The following is a 24,936-nucleotide window of genomic DNA, read 5'->3' on the forward strand; positions in this document are numbered from 1 at the left end:
AATGTGAAATCCGTGTTATTATATGCTTGTGAAACATGGAAAAATCGTAGGCTTTTGTGAACCGCTGTCTGCGTCACATCCTTAAAATTCGCTGGCCACAAACACACACAATAGGAATTGTGGCGTAGGACAGGTCAGAGGCGCTTGGACATCGACATCAGAAAGCGCAAATGGCAATGGATTGGTCACACTCTGAGAAAACCAAACGATAAGATTGCGAAGCAGTCCTTTGAATAGAATCCTCAGTGGCCACGGTGGGTTGGAAGACCAAGAACAACATGGAAATTTATACAGTGCTATCGGAAGCAACTCCCAGAGAAAGACTTGGCCACAGTTAAGGTATCTAGCTGCAGATGGAGAAGGATGGAGACGTTTTGTTGACGCCTTATGCCCCGTACGGGGTTAGAGGACCTGATGATGATGATGATGAGTAATTCTTGTCATGAAAGGTGTTTTCTCAAATTGGCCTATTGGATTCGGCTTAAAACTAACATGAATGGTTGAGAGTTGTATATAATATAAATAATAATTGAATATAATTTTTAATCCTTGGGATTATTTTTCAAAAATTAATTTAGCATATATAAAGTATTTACATTTTTGTTTTAAAATATTTGTACTTGCTTACTTAAGGTGGCGCTACAGTCCGGGGCGGACCTGGGCCTCAACCAACAAGCGTCTCCAGCCAGCTCAGTCCCTAGCTAGCTGTCTCCAGTTTCGCACGCCAAGTTGGTTGAGGTCCTCTCCCACCTGGGTGCGCCACCTGAGTCGCGGTCTTCCTCTACTGCGCCGTCCCTCGGGATTGGAATCGAAGACCTTCCGGGCTGGAGGGTTGGTGTCCAATCGCTCTACATGACCCAGCCATCTAAGCTGTTGGACTTTAATTCTGCTAACTAGGTCAGTGTCGCTGTACAACCCGTACAGTTCGTCGTTATATCTTCTCCTCCATTCTCCATCTATGCGTACGGGACCAAAAATCACCCGAAGAATTTTTCTCTCTAAGGAAGGATTCTAAGACGCTCTCATCTTTCTTTGACAGGGTCCAGGCCTCAGCGCCATAAATGAGAACCGGGATGATGAGTGTCTTATAGATGGTGATCTTAGATGCTCGAGAGAGAACTTTACTTCTCAATTGCCTTCTAAGTCCAAAGAAGCAGCGATTTGCAAGAGTTATTCTTCGTTTGATTTCAGCGCTGGTGTCGTTGTCTGCATTAATAGCGGTGCCTAGGTAGACAAAGTCCTTAACTACCTCAAAGTTATAGCTGTCCATGGTGACGTTTTGTCCAATACGTCGTCGTTGAGTGTCCTTTTTTGATGACAGCATATACTTGGTCTTGCCCTCATTGACCACTAAACCCATCTTCTTCGCTTCCGTCGCAATGCTCAAAAACGCTCCACTGACATCACGCTTTGATCTTCCAACTATGTCAATATCATCTGCGTATCCGAGTAATTGGACGGATCTTTGGAAGATTGTGCCTCTAGTGTTGACGGTTGAGTTTTGCACAATTCTTTCCAGAACGATGTTGAAGAAGTCGCATGACAGTGCATCGCCTTGTCTAAAACCTTTTTTGACATCAAATGCATCCTTAAGATCTTTTCCGACCTTGATAGAGCAGCGTGCATTTTCCATCGTCATTCTGCACAAACGGATAAGTTTGACAGGATTGCCAAAACTAGACATTGCTCTACAGAGCTCTTCCCCATAGATGCTGTCATACGCGGCTTTAAAATCGATAAATAGATGGTGGGTATCGATTTGAAGCTCCTGGGCTTTTTCCAAGATCTGCCGTAGTGTGAATATTTGATCGATAGTGGACTTTCCTGGTCTGAACCCACACTGATAAGGACCAATTAGGTTGTTGAAGAATGGCTTCAGACGTTCACATAATACGGCAGAGAGGATCTTATACCCAATGTTAAGGAGGCTGATGCCTCTGTAGTTGGCGCAGTTTAGAGGGTCTCCTTTCTTATGTATCGGGCACACTATGCTGAGATTCCACTCATCGGGCATGCTTTCTTTTGACCATATTTTGCAGATGAGTTGGTGCATGCTCCGTACCAAATCATCGCCTGCTGCTTTGAATAGTTCGGCAGCGATGCCGTCAGCTCCAGCAGCTTTGTTTGACTTAAGTTTAGATATAGCTATCCTCACTTCGTCAAGGTCGGGTAGGCGGAATTGTTGATCTGCGTCGCCGAGGTTGAGTGATTCTATCTCCCTTACAGCGGAATTCGGTTCGTCATCGCCGTTATATAATTTGGAGAAGTGATCTTTCCATATTCTCAGCATCGACTGCGGTTCTACTACGATGTTTCCCTGATCGTCTTTACAGGCTTCGGTTCGTGGCTGGTACCCTTAAAATATTTGTAGTATGCTGTTATTTGAAACATATTAAAGTACATTTTATATTTGTTTTTCTTTAAAAAACGTTGACGCGTTTTCGAGATATAGAATGTTGAACAAAAAAAATGTTGTCCTAGAGAAAATTGTGAAACAAAATAAAGGTTAAAGTACAAGACGCAAAGTAAAGCTAGTAAATTTAAGAAAAAGTATATTGGTTCGTTTTTGAGTGAATTGGAATGAAATGAAAATGATCTGGATTTTTCAGCAATTTAACCCTTTTTGCAGCAATACTAATATAATTTTTGAAAATGTTTAGCTGGGTGTTTGCCAGCTTTACTGTACTCGTAAAAACGTGCACGAAGTTACACTAAGGCAATGAACAAAAAGAGGCTGGGATGCAACACACACTGCTAACTTCCATCCCGTCTGGCGTCTGTCGATTTGTCTTGCTTAAAAGTTTGTAGGTTTTCGTGTTGGGTTAAAAAAGTTGTCAGTTGAATTATTCTTTAAAATTTTAAAATTGCCAACAATATTTTTCATATAAAGAAATAGTTTAGTTAGAAAATCTAGTCGAAAACAAATGTTTACCAATTTAAGTGGCATTACTTAAATTTTTACAAATTGGATAAATGAAATTAATTTGAGAGATATCAAGAACCGAACATCAATTTTTACCAAATCTGCGCACTATTTCTTGTGAAAAATTGGACTGTTGGGTTTTTATGAAAAAAACTGCTGAATATCGAAAACAATATTTTTTGTGAAATAAAAAAGTTTGTAGACAATATTTTTAATTTTTGAAAAGCTATTTTAGACGAAAGTAAATTTTTGCCAAGTTTAAGAAGTTTTTTTTTGTTACGTTTTTATTTGTTGTAAAAAAACTGTCAAACTTTCAAATTGGTAAAAAAATATTTCTTATATGTTCAAATTAGTTAAAAGCCATAATCTCAAGTTTTTGAAAAGATATTTGAGTCGAAAACAAATTTCTACGAACTTTTGTTAAATTTTCTTTTAAGTTTTTATTATTTGTAAAAAAACTGTCAATTCGATTTTTCTCAAACTGAATGTTGACAACATAGTTTTAAAAAGATATTTGAGTCGAAAATCAATTTCTATGAACTTTTATTAATTTTTTCGGTTAGGTTTTTATTTTTTGTAAACAAACTCAAACCGAATGTTGAAAACAATATTTTTTATAAGATAAAATACGTGAGAAGTCATAATCTTAAATTTTTGAAAAGATATTTGAGTCGAAATTCAATTTTTACCAACTTTGAGTAATGTTTTTTAGGTTTCTATTTTTGTATAAAAAACTGTCAATTCGATTTTTCTGAGAATCTTACCAGATGTGAGAAACGTTATTTTTCGTGGCACAAATTTTTTTTTGGAGATAAAATAATTTTTTATTCGTAAAATTTTCGAGATGACACATTTTTTTCAGTTTTTTGCATTTATAAAAAAAACGATAATTGGATACTTTTCAAAAAATATAATCGTTTTGTATCACGTTTCAATATATGATATAAAATTTAATTTAAGTCTCTAGCGTTTTTGATTAATGAGATATTTAGGGCTAACCAAAATGTTCACCTTTTTTTAAACTGCTGTGGTAAAAAAAACCACCTACTCAATTTTCTTGAGAGCCCTTTCTGAGTTATTATCTGTATAACAACATTTATATTAAGTCAATATCTATTCTGGTTCTTTAGCTGTGAACGAAGAAAAAACGTCACGAACGTACGGACGTACGAACGTACGTACACACGCACGCACAGACCTTGACACGTCGAGAAATGACAAAATCTTCAATTTGACAAATCGGAACCATTACAATAACTTCCTATGGGAAGTTAGAAAGCAAAACAATATTATAATCGTGTTTCATATGAGCCAGGAAAATTTTCGAAGGAATTCTGAATTTACCCATGGAAAACCTCATTACTTTTTAATAGCTAAGAATTTGTTGCTATTTTCCATCGACATTTTTTTGCTACGCAAAACCTCTTATTGGTAAACCCTTTTCTTTTGTAACACAATAACAAATTTTTACCACACTTGATTCCCGCTTAACTGGAAACCCAAAGAATATAAACTTATTATGAATAACTTTTGCAAATTCAGCAACAAGCAAGAAAGTTCGATCAATTTTGCTTTGGAAATTTAGAGCTCCTGAGAAATATGGTATTTTAATTCAAATTGAGAAAATAGATTCCCAAAACCTTTTACACTTAAAGTTTGGCAGATCCGGCACTGGAACGGACAAAAATAAACTTCCTGTTCATTATTCATAATTACATTAAATTTAATAATATAAATTTGTGTTTTGGATCGTTTTAAAATTATCATTTCTACATAAGCTTTTACTGACGCAGTTTACCCAATTGTTCACATTGTGGATAAATGAATCATTTAACAGTATTCTTTAAATAAAAAAGAAAAATGTATCAGCGATTGAAGTGTATAAAACAATGTAACCAACACTAAACAAACCATTCAAGTGAACACCACTCGTCGACCAGGTTTAATCTGGCGGATTTCAAACAATCATATTCGAGCAATTCTACCAATTAAAGACTTAACAATGGAATCTAAGGTAATTGTTAATATCTGATCTTCGCAGATATGAGTGGGTTCGTAATACAATAACGTTTAAACAAAATTTGGTTTTACTTACAGGTTATAGCTGTTTTTGTCATCTTTGTTATAATTGTGGCTTTACAATTGTCGTTGAACATGTGTGAAGCTTCGATTCCTAATAGAAATGGATTACCTCAAGCTAGAAGCTTGGGACAGGTCGTCAACTCAAGGACAATTAAAATTCCAAATATGTAACAATTGTTTTTTAATTATCGATGAGAATAAGTTAAATAAAAGTTGGTATGTTTTAAAATATATGTACTTATGCATTTTCATTTTCTGGTGTAATTTATGTACCGCTGTACCAGGTACGACGATGATTTAAAATTATTGTTTTAACTAAGTCAATGACATACCTACCTACTTTTGTTTACGATATTGGTAGATTTTTAGTTGAAAAATTTCCACGGAGTTTATTTGCAAAAAATTAGGTGGATGCCAACGCAGGAATCGAACCCAAGACCTCTGACATTCATTTTTATTAATTCAATCTTAAAACTATCTTAAAGCTAGATAGAAATTCATAAAACTAGTCTAATTAACCACAACTAACTATAAAGTAAGTATGTAGGCCGGCCAAAGCTTAAAACCCCAACTCGACTACTCACTATCAAGTGCCGATTGAAGCCACCAAACTGGTTCTCCTGCTTCAACGTATTAGTTCCCTACTGAACCAAAGGACCTCTACTCCTCGATTGTACAGGAGTCGACTACCCACGGTTCGTCGTCTGACGTGGTAGATAAGCGGAACTGCAAATCTATCTTGTATCAGACCGCATCTGTCTTAAAAGAGGAATGCCTCTGGTGGAATGAAGCCGCTCAAGCGTGCACTTTCAAAATACTCGTCGTTCGGAAGGAACGCCCCGAAAATTAAATTTTTGGACGAAGACATAGCTCTTGCAATGTGACCTCGAACGAGCTTTATCACGAAATTGTCAATTCTGTTTATTCGAGCCCCGTTGTATAGGAATTCGTTGGAATATTAATGCACATAAGAAGATTCGGCTGTTCGATATAAGCCGGTACAGCGTCGTAAACACTGCCGCTCGAACACCCGAAACTTCTCCATCTGGGAAGGGGCAACGTTGAACCACACAGGATAACCATAAACGATCATTGGCCGTATGAGGGCCATCACCTTCACTCTGGGGTCAAGCCGACTACTAAAAAACAGCCGTTTCATCAGAGCGAAGGCTCCTCTGGCCCTGGTCAGAGCAGCATTTATATGTCTGTCGAAATATAAATACTGATCTAACCAGATACCGAGGTACTTCACTACACTTTTGCTCGCCAATGGCTGCCTGTGAAGATCGACGATGACCATCTTGCGCCAATTCTTGCACGTATCCCTCGTGGCGCTAGCCAACGGAGTCCGGAACAGAATTGTCTTCGACTTCTGGACATTTATTTTCAGTTTACAGTCGTCGCAATATTGCTGAATCTTGTCAAAATTACGCTGCAAGAGAATTCTAATAACCTCAACCTTTCGGGCCGTTCTGTACGCAATTAGATCGTCGGCGTACGCAATTGCCTTTGTAAGACTACCTATCAGATTTAGGTAAAAACCCTCAACCATACGGTGTCAAAGGCCTTTTCCAAATCAACCAAAACAGCACCTGTACATATTAGTTTCGATTTATTCCATTGGATATCAGAAACTAGTTTAGACGCAGCATAAATTGTGTCATGACCCGCCTTGAACCCGAACAGTTTATCCGGAATTATTTTGTTGTCCGCAGCCCACTTAGTCAGAAACCTATTAATGATTTTTTCGAAAACTTTGCTGATGCTCGGAAGAAGACTTATCGACCGAAGAATTGACGGGTTGGAGTTGTCCTTTCCCTTTTTTTGGAGAAGACGAACCACAGCAGTCTTCCAATGCACTGGATAAGATGCACTATTGAAGAGTGTGGTGTAAATGTCAATTAGCTCCATCGGTAAATGTCGTAAGTACAACGTTGGATATACTATCGACATCTGTTGACTTTTTGTTTTTTATTTAGGATCTATTTTCGCTTCTTAAGTAAGTCTTTGCTCTCTTCAGTTTTTTTTGGAGTTTCAGACCTGGCCGGTCATTATAGTTATTTTTCCTAAATATCTTGTTGAATTTAGGGAACATACTATGGTCACTGGAATTAACTGACCGGATCTTGCGGTCCCAGTACTTGGTAATTGATAACCTGAAGTTCTTCTTAATCAACAGATTGACATTTTTTATTAACGACTTCAGTGTCCTAACCTCCAAGTCATGTATGTCTGTAAGTCGTCTGTACAAGTTTTTGAGTCTTGTCTGTAAGCCACTCTTGTGCCTACATAGTGTGTCAATAGTCGCGTTTCTGTAAGCTTCCATTTGGTCCCATTCTTAGTACTTTTTGTCTAACTCTAGGGATTTTGAAACGTCGAGAAATAGCAAAATTTTCAATTTTTTGAGACGTTAAAAAGTAAAATTAAACATATATATATTTTTTATTGAAAGAAGCCAAATAAAAAAAAAAATAAGTGGACATTTAGTAAAAAACATTTTTTTCAACAAACAATTTTTAAAGAAAAAGAAAATTGTATAAGTTACCCTGATATGTTTAGTCTTACAAAAAAATGAAAAACGTCTAATGCGAATCAATGTATACCTCTATTTGCAAGCATGAACACAATCGACTTAATGGGCGGGCGGGTCAATAAGTCCGTAATTTTTGGAATTTCTGACCTTTTAACTGACAGCAACACTGCTCCTGTCAACAGGCATCTGTCAGTTGACTTCTGTCAAAATCTAAACTTGCTGCGTCAGCTAGTTTGTGTTTGACATCTAATTTGATTATTACCGAGACCAAGGCTATAAGCTTGATAAATACTATGGAGGCTCTGCATCATCGATTTCAATGGTAAAAAGTGGTTATTGAATTTCGTTGTGTCCGTACAAGCACTGAAGATGCCGAAAGTCCTGGACGCCCAGTTAAGGTCTCTTTGGCCGACCAAAGATTGAAAGTGCGAGAGAGAGATTGTGAAAGCCGGAGGGATCTCGCATGACTCAGTGGTTTCAATTTTGAATGATCACTTGGGCATGAGAGAGCTTTCCGCAAGATGGGTGCCGCGTTTGCTCACAGTCGACCACAAACGCAATCGTGTAACAACTTGGGAATCGGGCTATAAATTGCTCCCCCATCCACCCTATTCTCCAGATTTGGTTCCGAGCGACTACTTCTTGTTCCCAAACCTGAAGAAATGGCTTGGTGGAAAAAGATTTGACTCCAATGATGAAGTCATCTCGAAAACAAAGTCCTATTTTGACGACCTCGACAAATCATTTTTTTTGGAAGGGATACAAAAATTGGAGAAGCGTATAGAGCTCAAGGGAGACTACGTTGAAAAAGTCACGGACTTATTGACACGCCCTCGTAATATGGACACATGAACCCAACACAGGTGGAATTGCAATTCTATGTCAGTATTAAATTTATACTGAACCAATATTTAACCTAATCATAAAAATTAAAACACTAAAATCAACTTAGTAAGTATAATTAATTTATTGTTTTAATTGATTGGTCGGCATCAGAAATCCATTATTCTAACAGTGTAGTAGTTTTTACTTCTTTAACAATGTGCTGTAGACGCTTGGACTGGAGTACACTGCAGGTGCAGCAGCATAAGCAGAGCTAACAAGACCCAATCCAGATGAACTGTACACAGCTGGAGCAGCTAAACCTGAGCTATAAACTGATGGGTATCCTGATGGGTATCCTGATGTGTAAGCCAAAGGAGCATTATAAAGAGCTGGAGCGATTCCGGCGGTGTAAGTAGTGTATGGAGCACTAGCAGAGTAGGTTACAGCACTAGGAACTCCAATGAGTCCCGCTTGGGCAGCAACAAAGCAAAGAGCAAGGCACAAAAGGAACTTTAACAATAAAAGAAAAACATTTAAATTTTATATGACCACAAGTCCAAAGTCAAGAACTTACTTTCATTTTGATGTTTCTTGGGTATTATTTGCTTTGAAAGAACAAAGTTATAACTGATCAATAGGTGTCAATTGTACGACATTTTATAGTTTGAAATAATAGGAAGTAATAAAATCCAACAATTGAGCCGTTTCTGTTGCTCTTGCCACGATTTGAGGTTGTTACACTTTTGGTAACCTGTTTTAATTTTTATAAGACATTCGTTAAGGTATTCGTTTGACATTGAGAATTAATCATTGATGAGGGATTAAAGAGTAGGTACCTACCTCTGTTAACTTTTTTTTTCTCTGAAGTGTTTTCTTCGGAATATTAAAACAATATCAAGATCTTACTTTTTCGTTGTTGTAATAGGATATTGTGGAAATACTATATTTTTTTAATAAAGATTCGAAACAATTTTAAATGTCAAGTTTATATCAGGTTTTGAGCCTGCATCCATACCAAATCCAACTGACCCAGCTGCCAAAGCCAGACGACCAAAAACAGCGTCTGGTGTTCGTGGATTTTGGTACATTTAGAAGTTGACCTCTATTTTGGTCGAAAAGTCATTTTAAGAGATGGGACCCATTTTTTGGATGAATGGGTAATAAGAAAAAAAAATGGTAATAAGCATAATTGCTGGATTTGGAATGATACCAATCCACGCGAGCTTCACGAGAGGTTAAAAAGCATCTGAATAAATTAACTGTTTGTTGGTGTGAATTATGGGCTGAAGGCTTCATTAGTCCGTACTTCTTTAAAAATGATTCTGGCCAGGCCATCTTCGTCAACGGCGGCGGAGCAGCAATCGCTATATATTGATGATAACCAACTTTTTTTCGCCTAGATGAAATTGGATGAACGAAACGAGATATCGAGCACTGAACATCAATTGTTTATTTTTATGAAAAAAATGAATGTTGGATTTTTATATAAATTTTACAGAATGTTGAAAACAATATTTTCAATAAGATGAAATTAATTTGAGGACAAATATTTTTAATTTTTGAAATCAATTTTCGACTAAAGTGAAAGTTAATTTTAACGAACTTTTGGAAGCCTTATCGATAACATATGATTTGAAATTTAAATAGCCCCCATGCCTTAGCTGATTGGCGTGCATTCAATTGATCCAGTTTTCGATTACTTTGGCGTATAAATCAGGCTGAATACGACCGATGTCTCGTTGAAAACGGACTTGCCAAAACCTCAAAAACTTGCCCAAAAAGAGGTTGAATCACACGATCTTGGTGGGTAATTCACGTCACGTTACCTCTGTACGAGATAACCATGCCATAAAACCAAGTGCCATCCTGTTGAAACCATGTGTCGTCTAGTTCCATATGGTTCAATTTGTTCCATAAGAAATTAGTTACCGTTGTCATGCAATGGGTCTTGGGTTCAATCCCTGCCTGTGCCACCTTAATTTAAAAAAAAATCGCGGGTACTGCCTCTTGCGAGGAATTGACAAATTCTCCAAGAGTAATTCTTGTCATGAAAAAGTGCTTTCTCAAATTAGCCGTTCGGATTCGGCCTAAAATTGTAGGTCCCTTCCATTCCTGACAACAGTACTCGCACACAGGAATGGTTTAGAGTTGTAAGTCACTAGGCCCTGATTCACAACAGAGTGTCAGCGAACAAACAGAGTTGTCTATGATAATTAACCTTTAGCTCCTGGGTGAGTTGAATCTTGTACGGGTGTAGGCCCAAGTTCCGACGCAAAATTCGCTATGTTGAAGTCTGCGAAAGGAAAAAGTTGTTGTGCACTGCGAGGAATAGACTGCCTCTAGTACACCTTCACGGACCGCGGCGATGTTTTCGGCCGAAAACAAAATGACAGCCACGGCACACCAAAATCTACCCGCGCTAAAAAAAACTTAAAGAAGGTGCTTAAAAAGCTCGTTTCGATTATTTTTCCTGTAAACACTGTAAATACTGATTCTTCATTAATAACAAAACTAAAAACCAATAACCTTGTTCTTAAAACACCTACTTTTTTAGAACGATCAATTTTAAGAAAACAACCATTTCCATTTCATTGTTTTAAACAAAATATTTTTAGCAACCTATTGTTAAGTGTTAAAAAACAAATAAACAAAGCAAATACGGACATATTAGTTGGAATTCCAAACTCTTGATTGATCGACCATTCCATCCACGGCTTTTATAAACATAATTTTTAATTGCTTAAAGTTACAGTAGCCATTCCGTGAATTTAACTTTAGTAAATGGTTAAGAGATAGTTGGATGTTAAAATTGTTCAAAATTAGTAAATTGCTAAAAATGACTTTAACATTTTACTAAATCTTAACTAAATTAATAAGTTATCAAACTGGTTATCAAAATCATAACAAGATTTATTTGTTCCCATAAGTTTTTTTGAACTTAGAACAAAAAACATGCATAAATAGACGCAGGAGATATAAAATATATAACCTACATATATATATATATAGGCTCCTTGAAGTTCTGATTAGCAAGCTGTCAAGTATTGCCTTCCAATTAAGGCAACTTTACTGAAAAGTTCACTGGAAGAAGTAGGTCTTTTTTTCCAAAAAGTGGTTGGTTAACTTTAATTTAATTAACCTTTATCTAATGATGATTCCACTTCCTCAGTTAACTGATCGTACATCCTGTTTTTGAATTTCATCAAATCATCAAATTTCGAACTAAGCGAAGAAAGGTTATTTTCAGTTGGTATTGAAAAAGTTGTTGAGCAATCGTTCGCCATTTTATAACACTCACCTACGCATGCTCATCTAGTATTAATAATGTGACTTAGCACAAGCCTCGTAATTCTGTTTTCTCCCATCTATCATAATTCTTGCCACATAATTAAAGTGTCATTTGAGAGTATCTAAGAAAAGGAGCCTGTTTCTGTTTCTAGCTGGGCACTTACTCAAAGTAGGGTGTCGTACTCGGCAATCCTTAAGGTGCTTTTGATGAAAAAACGGAGGAACTTTTCCATTGCATTGAACGATGCGCTCCCTAAGCAATATGTGAAACGTAATTTCTTAAATAACACCTTCTTCACACGTTACAGATTGCACGTTTAACGTCCGCAAATTTTTTTGGAGGTGTCTATCGAGATTCAGGTTCGAGGTAATCAATATACCGAGATACTTTTACTTCTCTACTATTTCTACGACTTGTTTTCTAAAAGTCCATTTTTCCATTCTAGAGTATCTCCCTCCAGCGTTTCGAAATATCATTATTTTGGACTTTAATTAAATTAACTGATAGGTTCCAGACTTTGCAATAACACTGAAGTCTATTCATCATCAGCTGCATTCCGGCTATAGATTCACCCATTAAAACTATATCGTCAGCATACATAAGACCAGGAATTCATTTTCCACTAAGCACTATACCATGTCTCACCAAGTTTGTTATATAGTTTATGCATAGACTGAATAGAAGCGCGCTTAAAACGCATCCTTGCATCCTCCTATTGAGGTCCGAAACTCATTTTTTCTGAACCCTGCTTGAAACTCAGTCAAAATGTCCTTGCTTTAAATTCAATTGGATAATCTAGTATACAATATTAAACTAAAAACCTTTGTAGCAGTGTTTAATAATTAAATGTCTCTGTAGCTTGTTGAATCTTTAGGGTTGCCATTTTTATGCAAGGGGAGTTGTAGAAATTTGGGAGTAAGATATTTATAAAATTCAAAAAGTATTCTGTCCTCCCCAGGAGCTTTGCTATCTTTAGAATTTTGTATAGCTGCTTTAACTTCGGATAGAGACAATGGAGCATCAAGCATTTCATCGGCTATTAAAGGGGTTGCATATTGAATTGGTGGTGATAAGAAGACAGGAAAAACGTGTTTTAAGAAGGTCTATGTGCAGATTGCTTTCCAGAAATCAGTTGTTTTTTTAGCCTTGTTTATTGTTTCAATATTTCTGAGGTCAAAATTTCGTTTTTTAAGCTTACTTACTTACTTAAGGTGGCGCTACAGTCCTGTGTGAACTAGGGCCTCACCCAACAAACTTCTCCATCTAGCTCGGTCCCTAGCTAGATGTCTCCAGTTTCGCGCTCCAAGTTGGGTGAGGTCACCTTCCACTTGTGCGCTCCACCTGATCCGCGGTCTTTCTCTACTGCGCTGGTGTGGATTCGAAGACTTTCCGGGCCGGAGCATTGGTTTTCATGCGCTCAACTTGACCCAGCCATCTTAGTCGTTGGACTTTTACTCTTCTGGCTAAGTCTACGTCGCTGTACAGCCCGTACAGCTCGTCGTTCCATCTTCTCCTCCACTCCACTTCGATGCATACGTTACCGTAGATCACACGAAGAACTTTTCTCTCGAAACGACCGAAGGTGCTTTTATCCGCTTTTGTCATAGTCCATCCTTCTGCATCCTATAACAGGACGGGGATGATAAGGGTCTTATATAGCTACACTTTGGCCCGTCGAGAGAGGACTTTACCACTCAATTGCTTTCTTAGTCCAAAGAAACAGCGGTTAGCAAGAGTTATTCTGCGTTTGATCTCAGCGCTGGTATTGTTTTCTGCGTTTACAGCGGAGCCTAGGTAGACGAAGTCCTTGACTACCTCAAAGTTACGTCTGTCGATGGTGACGTTTTGACCAAGACATTGGTGTTGTATTTCCTTTCTTGACGACGACAGCATGCACTTTGTTTTGCCCTCATTAACCGTTAAACCCATTTTTGCCGCCTCTGCCTCAATACTCACAAAAGCCCCATTGACATCACGCTGAGTTCTTCCGATTATGTCAATGTCATCAGCATATGCCAGTAATTGGACAGACTGTTGAAAGATAGTGCCTCTAGTGTTGACGTGTGAGCTCTGCACTATTCTTTCAAGCACGATGTTAAAAAAATCACATGACAGCGCATCACCTTGTCTAAAACCTTTTTTGACATCGAAAGGTTCTCTAAGTTGTTTTTAACCTTTATGGAGCAGCATGAATTCTCCATGGTCATCCTGCACAAACGGACGAGTTTGACAGGGATGCCAAAACTAGACATGGCTCTATACAGGTCGTCCCTGTAGATGCTGTTATATGCGGCCTTGAAATCGATGAAAAGATGGTGGGTGTCGATTTGGTGTTCTTGGGTTTTTTCCAGGATCTGCCGTAATGTGAATATTTGATCAACTGTGGACTTTCCTGGTCTAAAACCACACTGATAAGGACCTATCAGGTTGTTGCCGATGGGCTTTAGACGTTCACATATTACGGCAGAGAAGATTTTATAGGCGATGTAAAGTAGACTGATTCCTCTATAGTTGGTGCAGTTTAGAGGGTCTCCTTTTTTCAGGATCGGGCAAACAATACTGAGGTTCCATTCATCTGGCATTATTTCTTCCGACCATATCTTACAGATAAGTTGGTGCATGCTCCTAACCAACTTATCTCCAGCTGCTTTAAAGAGCTCGGCATTCAAGCCATCCAATCCAGCGGCTTTATTAAACTTCAACTTAGATATAGCAATCTTTACTTCGTCTAAGTCGGGAGGACGGGATTGTTGGCTTTCGTCGTCTATGTTGAATGGATCATAAGCTTACAAAGCGCTTTATTTTTTTTGTTTGCAGATGCATACAGGACTTTAAATTTTATGTTTTCTGACGTTCTGAGTAACTTCAAGTACGCAAAAGAAAGATTTCTTGCTGCCAAACTTTTGCTTTGCTTATTAGTAATTAAATGGCCTTTCTTTCAAACGTTTTTTGACAAGCTGCATTTTTTATGAAAGTTACGACTGTGTCAACGTTTAGGTCGGAGTTCTCTGGAACTTCTCTGGCTATCAGCAAATCTATCTGTCTGTTTATACTGCACCAAAAAATTTCTCTGTTGTGGTCATTCCAATGAAATTTCGGTAGAAGTAAAAATCCCGAAACCGCTGTTTCGTCACGACCTGTTTTTAACTAAAACGCGACCTCCAACGGAGTGATCGGAGAATGTTTTTAAAATCTACTTCAAAAAAGTTTTTGAAAGCTATCGAAAGAAATTCAAAGCGATTCAAGAGTTTCTGGTATAGGCTATCGAATGTGCTCAACAAGAACGTAAAGAAACTTAAAAATTACGAGTACCATCAATTTTTTATTTTTTAACGATATTTTCAGTCACTTCAAGATCAAAAATAAGTCTTAATACTCGTAAATAAACTCACCTTTTTATACTTGGATTTTAAATTTCTAATCAAAATGTCATATTTTTGTGTGACTCAATTCCTTTCCCAGGCTGTTATGTCATTATGTAAATTGATTAACCAATTTAGAACCGCTTTTATGTGATAATTGTTATTGAAAACAATGAATCAAAGCTGTTTGATTGAAAAAAAGTTGTAAGCCAACAACCGTTTAAAAATGTATTTAAAGAACATTAAAATATTGCTGGTTATTGCTCCCGATATACAAAAATAAAAAGTAATACTGTGACGTGACGAAAATTACGCAATACTGACCACGGATATTCTAAAAATGAACCTTTAAGGAGCTAATCGATGACGTATGTAGACTTAATTTTTTACATTCCCTTTTGTATACATTTTGTTTAAACTTTATAAACGAATTTGTAAACAATTTAATGACTTGGTAAGGAAGAAACAAATGAAAATGAAACTTAAATTTAAAGCATAAAGAAAAATGAAGAAGTGTATAAATTGTTGATACAATTATTTCTTTCATCATTCAACCACGGAAGAGCATCCTTAGCACTTTCAAACAAATTTTAAAATCAAAACACTTTTTCGAAAATTTCAAAATGAATTTTAAGGTTTGAATAGAAATTGAAAAAAAAAATTATTTTCACAACTTAATCATTAAAATTTAATTTTTTTACTTCTTCTATAGATAATATTTTGTGTCGTGGCGAGCATTTTGTTGAGTTTTTCAGCTTTGGTTGATTCTCAAGTTCTAATTCCAGGAATCAAGACAACGGCCATTGGTGTATTAACGAATTCAAATGGAAACCCTAAAATAGAAGTTGTACGATCAACGGTAACAGCTCGACCTATTCAACTTTAAGAATAGGTTCACAATAGTAAATTAAAATAACCTAATATATGTATATTTTTATGTAATTAAATATTTATATGTAAAATAAAAAAAATTGATAAAATTATTTTCTATAAACAAATCTATGAGACTTATAGAAGTGTAAAAAATCAGTTTTTCTTAGCTCTTGTGCATTTATTGGATCATAAACTTGATGCATCGGTGCTAGCTCAGGAGCTAAGTGAATTTGCTCAAGATAAAATGTTGGATGAAAAAGAGGCTGGGATGCGACCCACACTGATAACTTCCCATCCCGTCTGTCGATTTGTCTTACTTAAAAGTTTGTCTATATGTGCTCGTATCAATTTTTACCAAATTTGCGTACTATTATTGTACATTTTATTTTTTACGAAAAAACGGACTGTTGGATTTTTATATGAAAATTACTGAATATCGAAAACAATATTTTTTATGAAATAAAATAAGTTTGAAGCCAATATTTTAAATTTTTGAAAAGCTATTTGAGTCGAAAGTACATTTTTACCAAGTTATAGTATTGTTTTTTTTTTTTAGAGTTTTATTTTTTGTAAAAAAAACTGTTCGATTTTTTTAAAATTTTATCGAATGTTGAAAACAATAATTCTTATAAGATAAAATTAGTTTAAAGCCAATATTTCAAATTTTTGAAAAGATATTTGAATCGAAAATCAATTTTTACCAACTTTTGTTATTTTTTTTTTAGATTTTTATTTTTTTGTAAGAAAACTGTCTATTCGTTTTTTTTTTCAAAATTTTACTGAATGTTAACAACAATATTTTTTAAAAGATGGAAGTAATTTAAAGTCAATATCTACAATTTTTGAAAAGATATTTGAGTCGAAAGTAAATTTTTACCAAGTTTTAGTATTGTTTTTTTTAGAGTTTTATTTTTTGTAAAAAACTGTCAAATCGATTTTTTTCAAAATTTTATTGAATGTTGAAAAAAATATTTCTCATAGGAAAAAATTAATTTGAGGCCAATATTTTAAATTTTTTGAAAAGATATTTGAGTCGAAAATCAATTTTGACCAACTTTTGTTAATTTTTTTTTAGATTTTTAATTTTTTGTACAAAAACTGTCGATTCGATTTTTTTCAAAATTTTATTGAATATTAAGAACAATATTTTTTTTAAAGATGAAAGAATTTAAAGTCAATATCTACAATTTTTGAAAAGATATTTGAGTCGAAATCAAACTTTTACCAAGTTTTAGTATTGTTTTTTTTTTTTGAGTTTTATTTTTATGTAAAAAAAACTGTCAATTCGATTTTTTCAAAATTTTTCTGAATGTTGAAAACAATATTTTATATAAGATAAAATAAGATTAAAGCCTAAATTTCAAGTTTTTGAAAAGATATTTGAATCGATATTCAATTTTTACCAACTTTGAGTAATGTTTTTTTTGGATTTTTATTTTTTATAAAAAAACTGTCAATTCGATTTTTCTCAAAATTTTATCAGAAGTCAAAAACATTATTCTTCGTTGCACAAAATTGTTTTGGTGATGAAATCATATTTAAGTCGTAAAATTTTGGAGGTGACAAATTTTTTTTTCAGTTTTTTTGATTTATAAAAAAACCGTTAGATCGTTTTTTTCAAAAAATATACTTCTTTTATATCACGTTACAATTTATTATATTTTAACAAAATTTATTATCTGAATAACAAAATTTATTTGAAATCGATATCACTTCTGGTTCTTGAGCTATGGACAACGAAACGTACACACGCACGCACAGACATCTTTCTAACAATCTTTTATTTCGACTCTAGGGACCTTGGAACTTCGAGAAATGGCAAAATTTTCAATTTGACAAACCGGAACCATTACAATAACTTCCTATGGGAAGTTAAAAATATATAATGGGATTTTCCATGAGTAAATTCAGATTTCCGTCATAAATTGATTTTTTTATAGGCGCATGGAACACCATTGGAATTGTTTTTTTCTTTTTTGTCATTGTATTTGAGGAATTCCGTGTACGTGTAAACGATTGCGATTTATCTGTCAAATTTCCAAATCAACTTTTTTTTATAATTGTATTAGTATAAGCGCAGAAGAGTTTATAAATAAATAAAAATAAATAGGGTGGCACAACAGTCCGTTGAGAACTAGGGACTGGTGAATTACAACTCTTAACCATTCCTGTGTGCGAGTAGTGTTGTCAGGGATAGAGGGGACCTAAAGATTTTTTTAAGCTGAGTCCGAGCTGCAAATTTGGGAAGGCACGTTTCATGACTAGAACTACTCTTGGAAAATTTGTCAATTCCTCGCAAGAGGTAGTACCCGTGAAAAAAAGTTTGGATGTCATAGGCAGGGAGTGCAGAAGGGTTAATCTTCCAAAAATCCAAATCTGTAGATTTGATCTTAAATAAAAAAAAAACTCAGTTTATTTTGCCCAAAAGAATGCAAAACCTAAGGAATTTGTGTTTTTACAGATTTAGATAAAAAATAAATTGATTTATTTTATTCATGGAAAGCCCCATAAGATTGGAAGCTAATGTCTTATAGGGCTTCAAATATAATCTGATCTCCCAGATAATTCTGTGGAGCCAAAACCAAAACGCCAATAGTGCCACCATCTTTGTGAGAACAATAAAAAGAATAGCACTTATGGTAATTTTGAGATAACCAAAACATTTCATCTCGCAAGCATAAAAACATCATTGCTTAGTTCTTGCCAAAATCTTTCATTGTTTAACAGGCGAAAAAAGCATATTATTTAACTTGCTCGAATAAGAAGGCCCAAAATTGTTATTAAATTTATTAATTATAACATTAATTGTTTTTATAGCGGCGACGCGACATTTCATAGTAGACATTTGGAGGTTCTTCATTTTGCATACATTTTACAGGTCCCATTAATTCTTAAGGCCTACTCTGGAATGCAATTTTCAGATTTAACATTTACACTTCTTCGAAAAATTACTCCTTTAAAAAATGCTATAGTTTAATTCAATTATAATTTACAAGGCTTTATCAGCTTCTATACAAATAAAGATGAAGTTCAAATCAAAAGAAATTGAGAATTAAAAAAATTATCACAACACACCTTTTCCATCAGTGTCAACTGGTCACACTTCTTGAAGACGTGGGACATCTATGGGAAGTTAAACTGGTTTTTGTAGGTAGACGCAGACACAATAAGAAGGTTTACTACATACAGATTTTGCTAGGATTATGACTTGCAAAAGATCCAAAAACACCATTGTATTTTGAGGGTATAAATTGTCGTCCAATTGAGATCAATTCATCATTGACAAGTACTTCGTTCTGTCTTCAACAACTAAAATCATCATGAAAGTAAGTTGCTAGTTTTTAAAATTAAGAATTTAAATCAGAATCAAATTTAACAATTTTCTAACTCGTTGTATTTCAGTTCCTTTTGTGTCTCGCCCTTTGCTTCGCCGCTGCCCAAGCTGGACTTGTAGGAGTACAAAATGCCCTCGCTTACTCTGCTCCTTACACCACTTACTCAGCAGCAGTAGCTCCAGCCCCAGCACTTTATAATGCTCCATTGGCCTACTCTGCATATCCTTCCGTATACAGCGCAGGATTGAACGCTCCAACTGTTTACAGCACTGCTGGTCTTGGAGTTGCTAGCCCTCTCGTTAGATCTGCATATTATGCTTCTCCAACTGTCTACTCTGCTGCTCCAAGTGTCTACTCTGCTGCTCCAGTTTTGACAAACACTTTGTTAAAGAAGTAAACAATCGAAGAATGATTTTTGGAAAATGGTGATTGGAAATAAATAAAGAATATTTAAAAATTGAAAAATATTAGTATTTGTCTTAACTTAAGAATTATACATTTACTTGCTGTCTAAACTATTGACAATGTTTGAGTCAGACTTCAACTTCTTGAAATTGGTCTATTTGGAAGGAAAAGTTATTAACTTACGATAACATTAGGAATTTAAGAAGAATATATGTCTGGATGTATTTTGTGGGAAGCCTTTAAGCTTTTCTATGTATTTTTTTTTAAAATATATTTGTGGTTGTAAAGAAAAAATCAATGGTTGATTCTGGTTTGATTGGTTCCGAGAACATACTTAATTTGAAGATGTGGGTAAAAATTGGACAAACTGGGCTAATTTAAACCAAAGATAAGTGCAGTTAAATAATTTTTTCAACTCGGAATGAGAAAAAGCAAACTGGAAAACTCCGTCTTGATGTTATAAACATTGAGTAAAAAGTAAAATAACAACATTATGTCGTAGGATATGGACCTTCAAGGCTGTGAAAATACCTTGTCGTATCATTTGTATTCATACCCAGGCTCACCCATTTTTTTGCATTATTTTACTGCAACAAAATGCATTTTTTTGGAAATAACGCTTATTAAATAGTTTAAACTTGTGTTTAATGTATATTTAGGATTTTTATTTGTTGAATAAAAAAACGTGTAAGTTAAAAAAAATGTTGTGCTTATCAACAACATGGGAAGGATTTGTATATTTTGCAGGACTTGAAAAGAAAATCTCTTGGGCTGTCTGATACGAAATATGGATCGACACTTTCAAGTCATCGGTTTACTCAAAATACAGAAAAGATTATATTCTTATGTATGGCTTTGGGTTTTTGGGATTCCTATTAAAATGTTGTTCCTTTTTTTTAGTTTGGGTGCACAGTCATTTGAATAAGGAAAAAAATATACCAAATTTGCTTATCCATTCAAATGTGTCAATATCCATTCAGTCTGACTTTCTATGCCAGGACTATTATTTGCAAGTTTCTGTTTCCAAATACTGCATTAAATCAAAATAAGAGCTTTCAACTTTATGTGCTTTACTTTACATAAAGCACTCTTAAAAATTTTAATCCAGGAACACATTTTTCACGAAAGCAATAATAGAAAGTGTTATTCGGTAAGTCTCAATGCACCCGACCTAGAAAGGAAAAGGACTTATTGTTGTCTCTTTAATTAAAAAATTCAAAAGTATTTTAGGACGCTGTCATGCTTTCAATCCTTTTATACTTATAAACAGGTACATTCTTCTATTTCCAAATAACATTTTAAAATAAAACCTACGACCCTACAATATTGAATTCCTTAAACTAATACATAAACAAAAACGGGTGCTACCCACAAGTCATTAATTCCCATTCTTGCTCGTTTGACAATTTTTCTGAATCTAATTTTAATAACTATATTTTATGTGGGATAAAAACAAAAAACATTTAAAGTCGATATTTTTCTTTGTTCTCTCAATGCAAATCATTTTTTAAGTTTTTTGTTGTTTTTGTAGCTTTTCGCGTTTTGTAAAAAAAAAGTTGTCAATTGATATTTTTTTTAATTGACTGAAAGGGAACAGTATTTCGCTCATGACAAAATAAGTTAAATTTCAATACCTGTTTTTGTTCCTGACATGTTTAGTCGAAAACCAATTTTTGTTAATTTTTTTCTTATAAACAAAATACTGACCTTTTCAGGAACCGAAATTTGCATGGAATGTAATAAACATCATCTTTCCTCGAAAAAATCGAACTGAACATCAATTTTCACCAATTTTGCGTATTATGTTTCGAAGATTCTTATTTTGTATAAGAACTGAATGTTGTATTTTTCGAAAATCGAAAATGAGTCGAAAATTGATTTTTTACCTACTTTTAGTAGCATTTTGTTTAGGTTTCAAGTTTTTGCAAACAAAAACAGTTAATTCGATTTTTCTCAAAATTACCAAATATCAAAAACGTTGTTCTTAGCTGCATACAATTATTCAGAAAGTAATATAAATTTTGTATTCGTAAAATATTAGAGGAAACAAACAATCAATTTTTTCGAAAGTCCTTACGCAGCTTTTGATGAACTTTTTTGAAGTTCATATCTCTACAGGTTCTGAGATATGGACGACGAAAACGGCATCAAGAATGTACGGATGTACGTGTAGCTTTGCGTTATGAACAATTAAAAGTGTCGTATCCTGGTTTAATTTGAATTTAGAATTTTGTTTACACTATTTCTAAATAAATTGAGTTAAGTTTAATTTGATCAAAATTAACTACAAACTTATATATATATATTCTCTATCAAATACAATATAAACAAATAAAATAAGATTTACAAGTAAGTATTCATACAAACTACAACATACTACATACATACATACAACCGGACAAAATACTGTTTTGATTAATCTATCAATTGTCAACAATTGGTCACACTTCTGATCTGAAAGACGTGGGACTTCTATTACTAGCCAAACTCGTTTCCATAGGTACAAGTAGACGTTGACACAATAAGAAGGTTACCAAAAATAATAATTGTTCCGGATTATGACTTGCAAAAGATCCAAAAACATCATTGTCATTTGGGGGTATAAATTGTCGTCCAAATGAGATCAATTCATCATTGACAAGTACTTCGTTCTGTCTTCAACAACCAATCTCAAATCCATCATGAAAGTAAGTTGTGTTTACCTGTAGTTTAACAATTTTGTAATTCTTTGATTTTTCAGTTCTTTTTGTGTCTCGCCCTTTGCTTCGCTGCTGCCCAAGCTGGACTTGTTGGAGTACAAAATGCTTTCGCTTACTCTTCTCCCTACAGCACTTACTCTGCTCCTTACACAACTTACTCAGCCGCTGTAGCTCCAGCACCAGCACTCTACAATGCTCCCTTGGCCTACTCCGCTTATCCTTCCGTATATAGCGCAGGATTGACCGCACCAACTGTGTACAGCACCGCTGGTCTTGGAGTTGCTAGTCCTCTTGTAAGATCTGCTTATGCTGCTCCAACTGTCTACTCTGCTGCTCCAAGTGTCTACTCTGCTGCTCCAGTTTTGACAAATACTTTGTTGAAGAAGTAAAGAGTCGACGAACGGATTTGGACTATGTTGAATAAAGAATATTTAAAAATTTAACACTATATGGTACAAATTATTTTTTTACTAAGAAACTACTCGTATTTTTTTAAAAGTAATTTGTTGATATCCAAATTCCGAAGGATTTGCAATATTTCACTCAGTCTAATTGCACATGAGTTTTTCGGGAATGATATTATTATGACCACGTGAATCAATTGGAGAAAAAACAACATCTAATTCAAAACTTTGGGAGCAAAAATGCATTTTGGGCAAATACAAGTGAAAAGAAAAATGTTTTGGTCTTGATGAATATAAATGTTGCTTTTTAAGGGGAAGAGAAAACATCTAAACTAACGGGAAAAACAAAGTATTTAATCGCAGCAAGTTAGCTAAGACCTTTCAAGACCATGAGGAATCCTTGCATTGGACTGTCATGCCAAAGGTCTTGGGTTCGATCCCTATAAAGTGTCATATAAAGTTTTTTTCACGGATACTGCCTCGCGCGTGCAATTGACTAATCCTCCAAGAGTTATTCTTGTCACGAAAAGTGCTTTTTTAAATTAGCCGTTCGGATTTGGCTTAAAACTGTAGGTCCCCTCCATCCCTGACTATAGCACTCGCACACAGGAATGGTTAAAAAGCTCAAGTTGCACCACCTTATATTTTTTCAAAATCGCTAACATTTCCTTCGGTTAAGATGAAAAATTGCATTACTCAGTAGTTTTCTGTATAGGCAAAACACATTTTTTCGATCGAGATTACATAAAGCTTTTTGGATGTGTGTAAATTTAAAAAGAAAAACCTGGATATTCCCGTAGTGTTTGGAGTTTAACAATTCTAAGTCCAATGATTTAAAATCTTCATGTAATTTAGTTGGTGATTTTTTATGATACTGATAACAATATTGGCGACCTATACTCAGATTTCTCACACCTAAATGAGTTTTCTCTAACAGTAAACCATATTGTATTATAGAAACCAGGCAAAATGTGTCCAGATATTTGGAAGTAATTCAGGAAGAATTACCTATTTAACCATTCTTGCTGAGAACATTTCCCTGTTATTCCTCTTTGTTTAGTTTATTTAAATAATAAACATTTAATTTTTCTGCAATATTCCTTAAAGATCAAAACCAAAGTCATTTAATAATAACTCTAGAGTTTACGCATTTTTAAAAGACCTTGCATTGATCTACCTTGATCGTCAACAAAATTAATATGATCTTAAAAACAGAGATTTGTATTGAAGATAACTCCATGATCTTTGTTAGTTGCAACCTTAGAAGTAATTGATCAAAACATTTGTTTTCAAGACATTTTTAAAATCATATACATATATCTGAGAATAATTTAACATTATTGGCGTACAATAATTAACAGGAGTGGCCCTAAATGACTACCATGTGGTTAACCTGATAACACTCTTTTTAATTTTGAGAAAAACCCATCGATGTGAAACACTTGTTTTCTATCAGACAATTAAGAACCTAACCATTTTATAAAATTGGGATTGAAGCCCAAATTTGCAAATTTTGCAAAAGTAATCTATGGTGAACATGATCAAATGACTTCACAAAATCAGTATACATAACATCAGTAAACAAAACATTAATTTCGTCAAAACAGAAATTAGTAAAAGTACAAAGACTTGTACTAGTTGAGCGACCTTTAACAAATCCATGTTCTTTGGGAGACAGTCAATTTTTAACAGCTAAATAGAGAGTTACTCAGTGATGATTTTTTCAGGATCTGTAATTTTTCACCAAATATGGAATATATAAAAATTCCAGATGAAATTCAGTTTCAGTTTCAGTTTATTTATTTATAACGCTTACACAGTAAGATAATAGATATCTTATAAATTAGTGAAAGCCTATGACTTAACTTTATATAACAATTCAATTTTTAAAAAAATACGGTAAGAAAATAATATAAAATTAAATTATATACAAAAAAAGAAAGAAAATAACAATAATTTATAAATAAAATATAAATTGTCAATAAAATAGAAATAATAGAAATACAAGAAGGAAAAGATAGTTAAGTTAGTTAAAGTTAAGAAGAGAAGATAGTTCATTAAGTTAAGTTAGTTGCTTTGGTTCGAAAAGAAGATTTTAATACTTTTTTGGAAAATATGTATATCACTTATATCCCGCAAATGAGTTGGAAGTGAGTTCCAGAGGCGACATGCAGCGATGAAAAATTGCCTTTCTGAGGTCAAACAC

General features: G+C 34.5%; 3 protein-coding genes and 2 long non-coding RNA genes across 5 annotated transcripts; 4 read left to right on the plus strand and 1 right to left on the minus strand.

The window, feature by feature from the left end:
* Positions 1-4,752: 4,752 nt before the first annotated feature.
* LOC129948416 (uncharacterized) lies at positions 4,753-5,238 on the plus strand. The gene is made up of 2 exons (XR_008781867.1): positions 4,753-4,937; positions 5,021-5,238. It is a non-coding gene; the product is annotated as an uncharacterized LOC129948416 (long non-coding RNA).
* Positions 5,239-8,481: 3,243 nt separating this feature from the next.
* On the minus strand, positions 8,482-9,092 carry LOC129948079 (uncharacterized). The gene is made up of 2 exons (XM_056058900.1): positions 8,938-9,092; positions 8,482-8,873 (listed from the first exon to the last, which is right to left on the minus strand). The coding sequence occupies exons 1-2, from the start codon at positions 8,941-8,943 to the stop codon at positions 8,565-8,567; spliced, it is 315 nt and encodes a 104-aa protein (XP_055914875.1). The 5' UTR covers positions 8,944-9,092; the 3' UTR covers positions 8,482-8,564.
* Positions 9,093-15,152: 6,060 nt separating this feature from the next.
* LOC129948368 (uncharacterized) lies at positions 15,153-15,980 on the plus strand. Its single transcript, XR_008781864.1, has 3 exons — positions 15,153-15,382; positions 15,474-15,649; positions 15,727-15,980. It is a non-coding gene; the product is annotated as an uncharacterized LOC129948368 (long non-coding RNA).
* A 3,117-nt stretch (positions 15,981-19,097) lies between these two features.
* Positions 19,098-19,689, plus strand: LOC129948060 (uncharacterized). Its single transcript, XM_056058877.1, has 2 exons — positions 19,098-19,213; positions 19,290-19,689. The coding sequence occupies exons 1-2, from the start codon at positions 19,208-19,210 to the stop codon at positions 19,617-19,619; spliced, it is 336 nt and encodes a 111-aa protein (XP_055914852.1). The 5' UTR covers positions 19,098-19,207; the 3' UTR covers positions 19,620-19,689.
* A 2,471-nt stretch (positions 19,690-22,160) lies between these two features.
* On the plus strand, positions 22,161-22,774 carry LOC129948115 (uncharacterized). Its single transcript, XM_056058964.1, has 2 exons — positions 22,161-22,314; positions 22,368-22,774. Exons 1-2 carry the CDS (start codon positions 22,309-22,311, stop codon positions 22,713-22,715), a joined length of 354 nt encoding a protein of 117 aa, XP_055914939.1. The 5' UTR covers positions 22,161-22,308; the 3' UTR covers positions 22,716-22,774.
* Positions 22,775-24,936: the final 2,162 nt, after the last annotated feature.

Source organism: Eupeodes corollae, chromosome 2, assembly GCF_945859685.1.
Source record: "Eupeodes corollae chromosome 2, idEupCoro1.1, whole genome shotgun sequence".
Taxonomy (NCBI): Eukaryota; Metazoa; Arthropoda; class Insecta; order Diptera; family Syrphidae; genus Eupeodes; species Eupeodes corollae.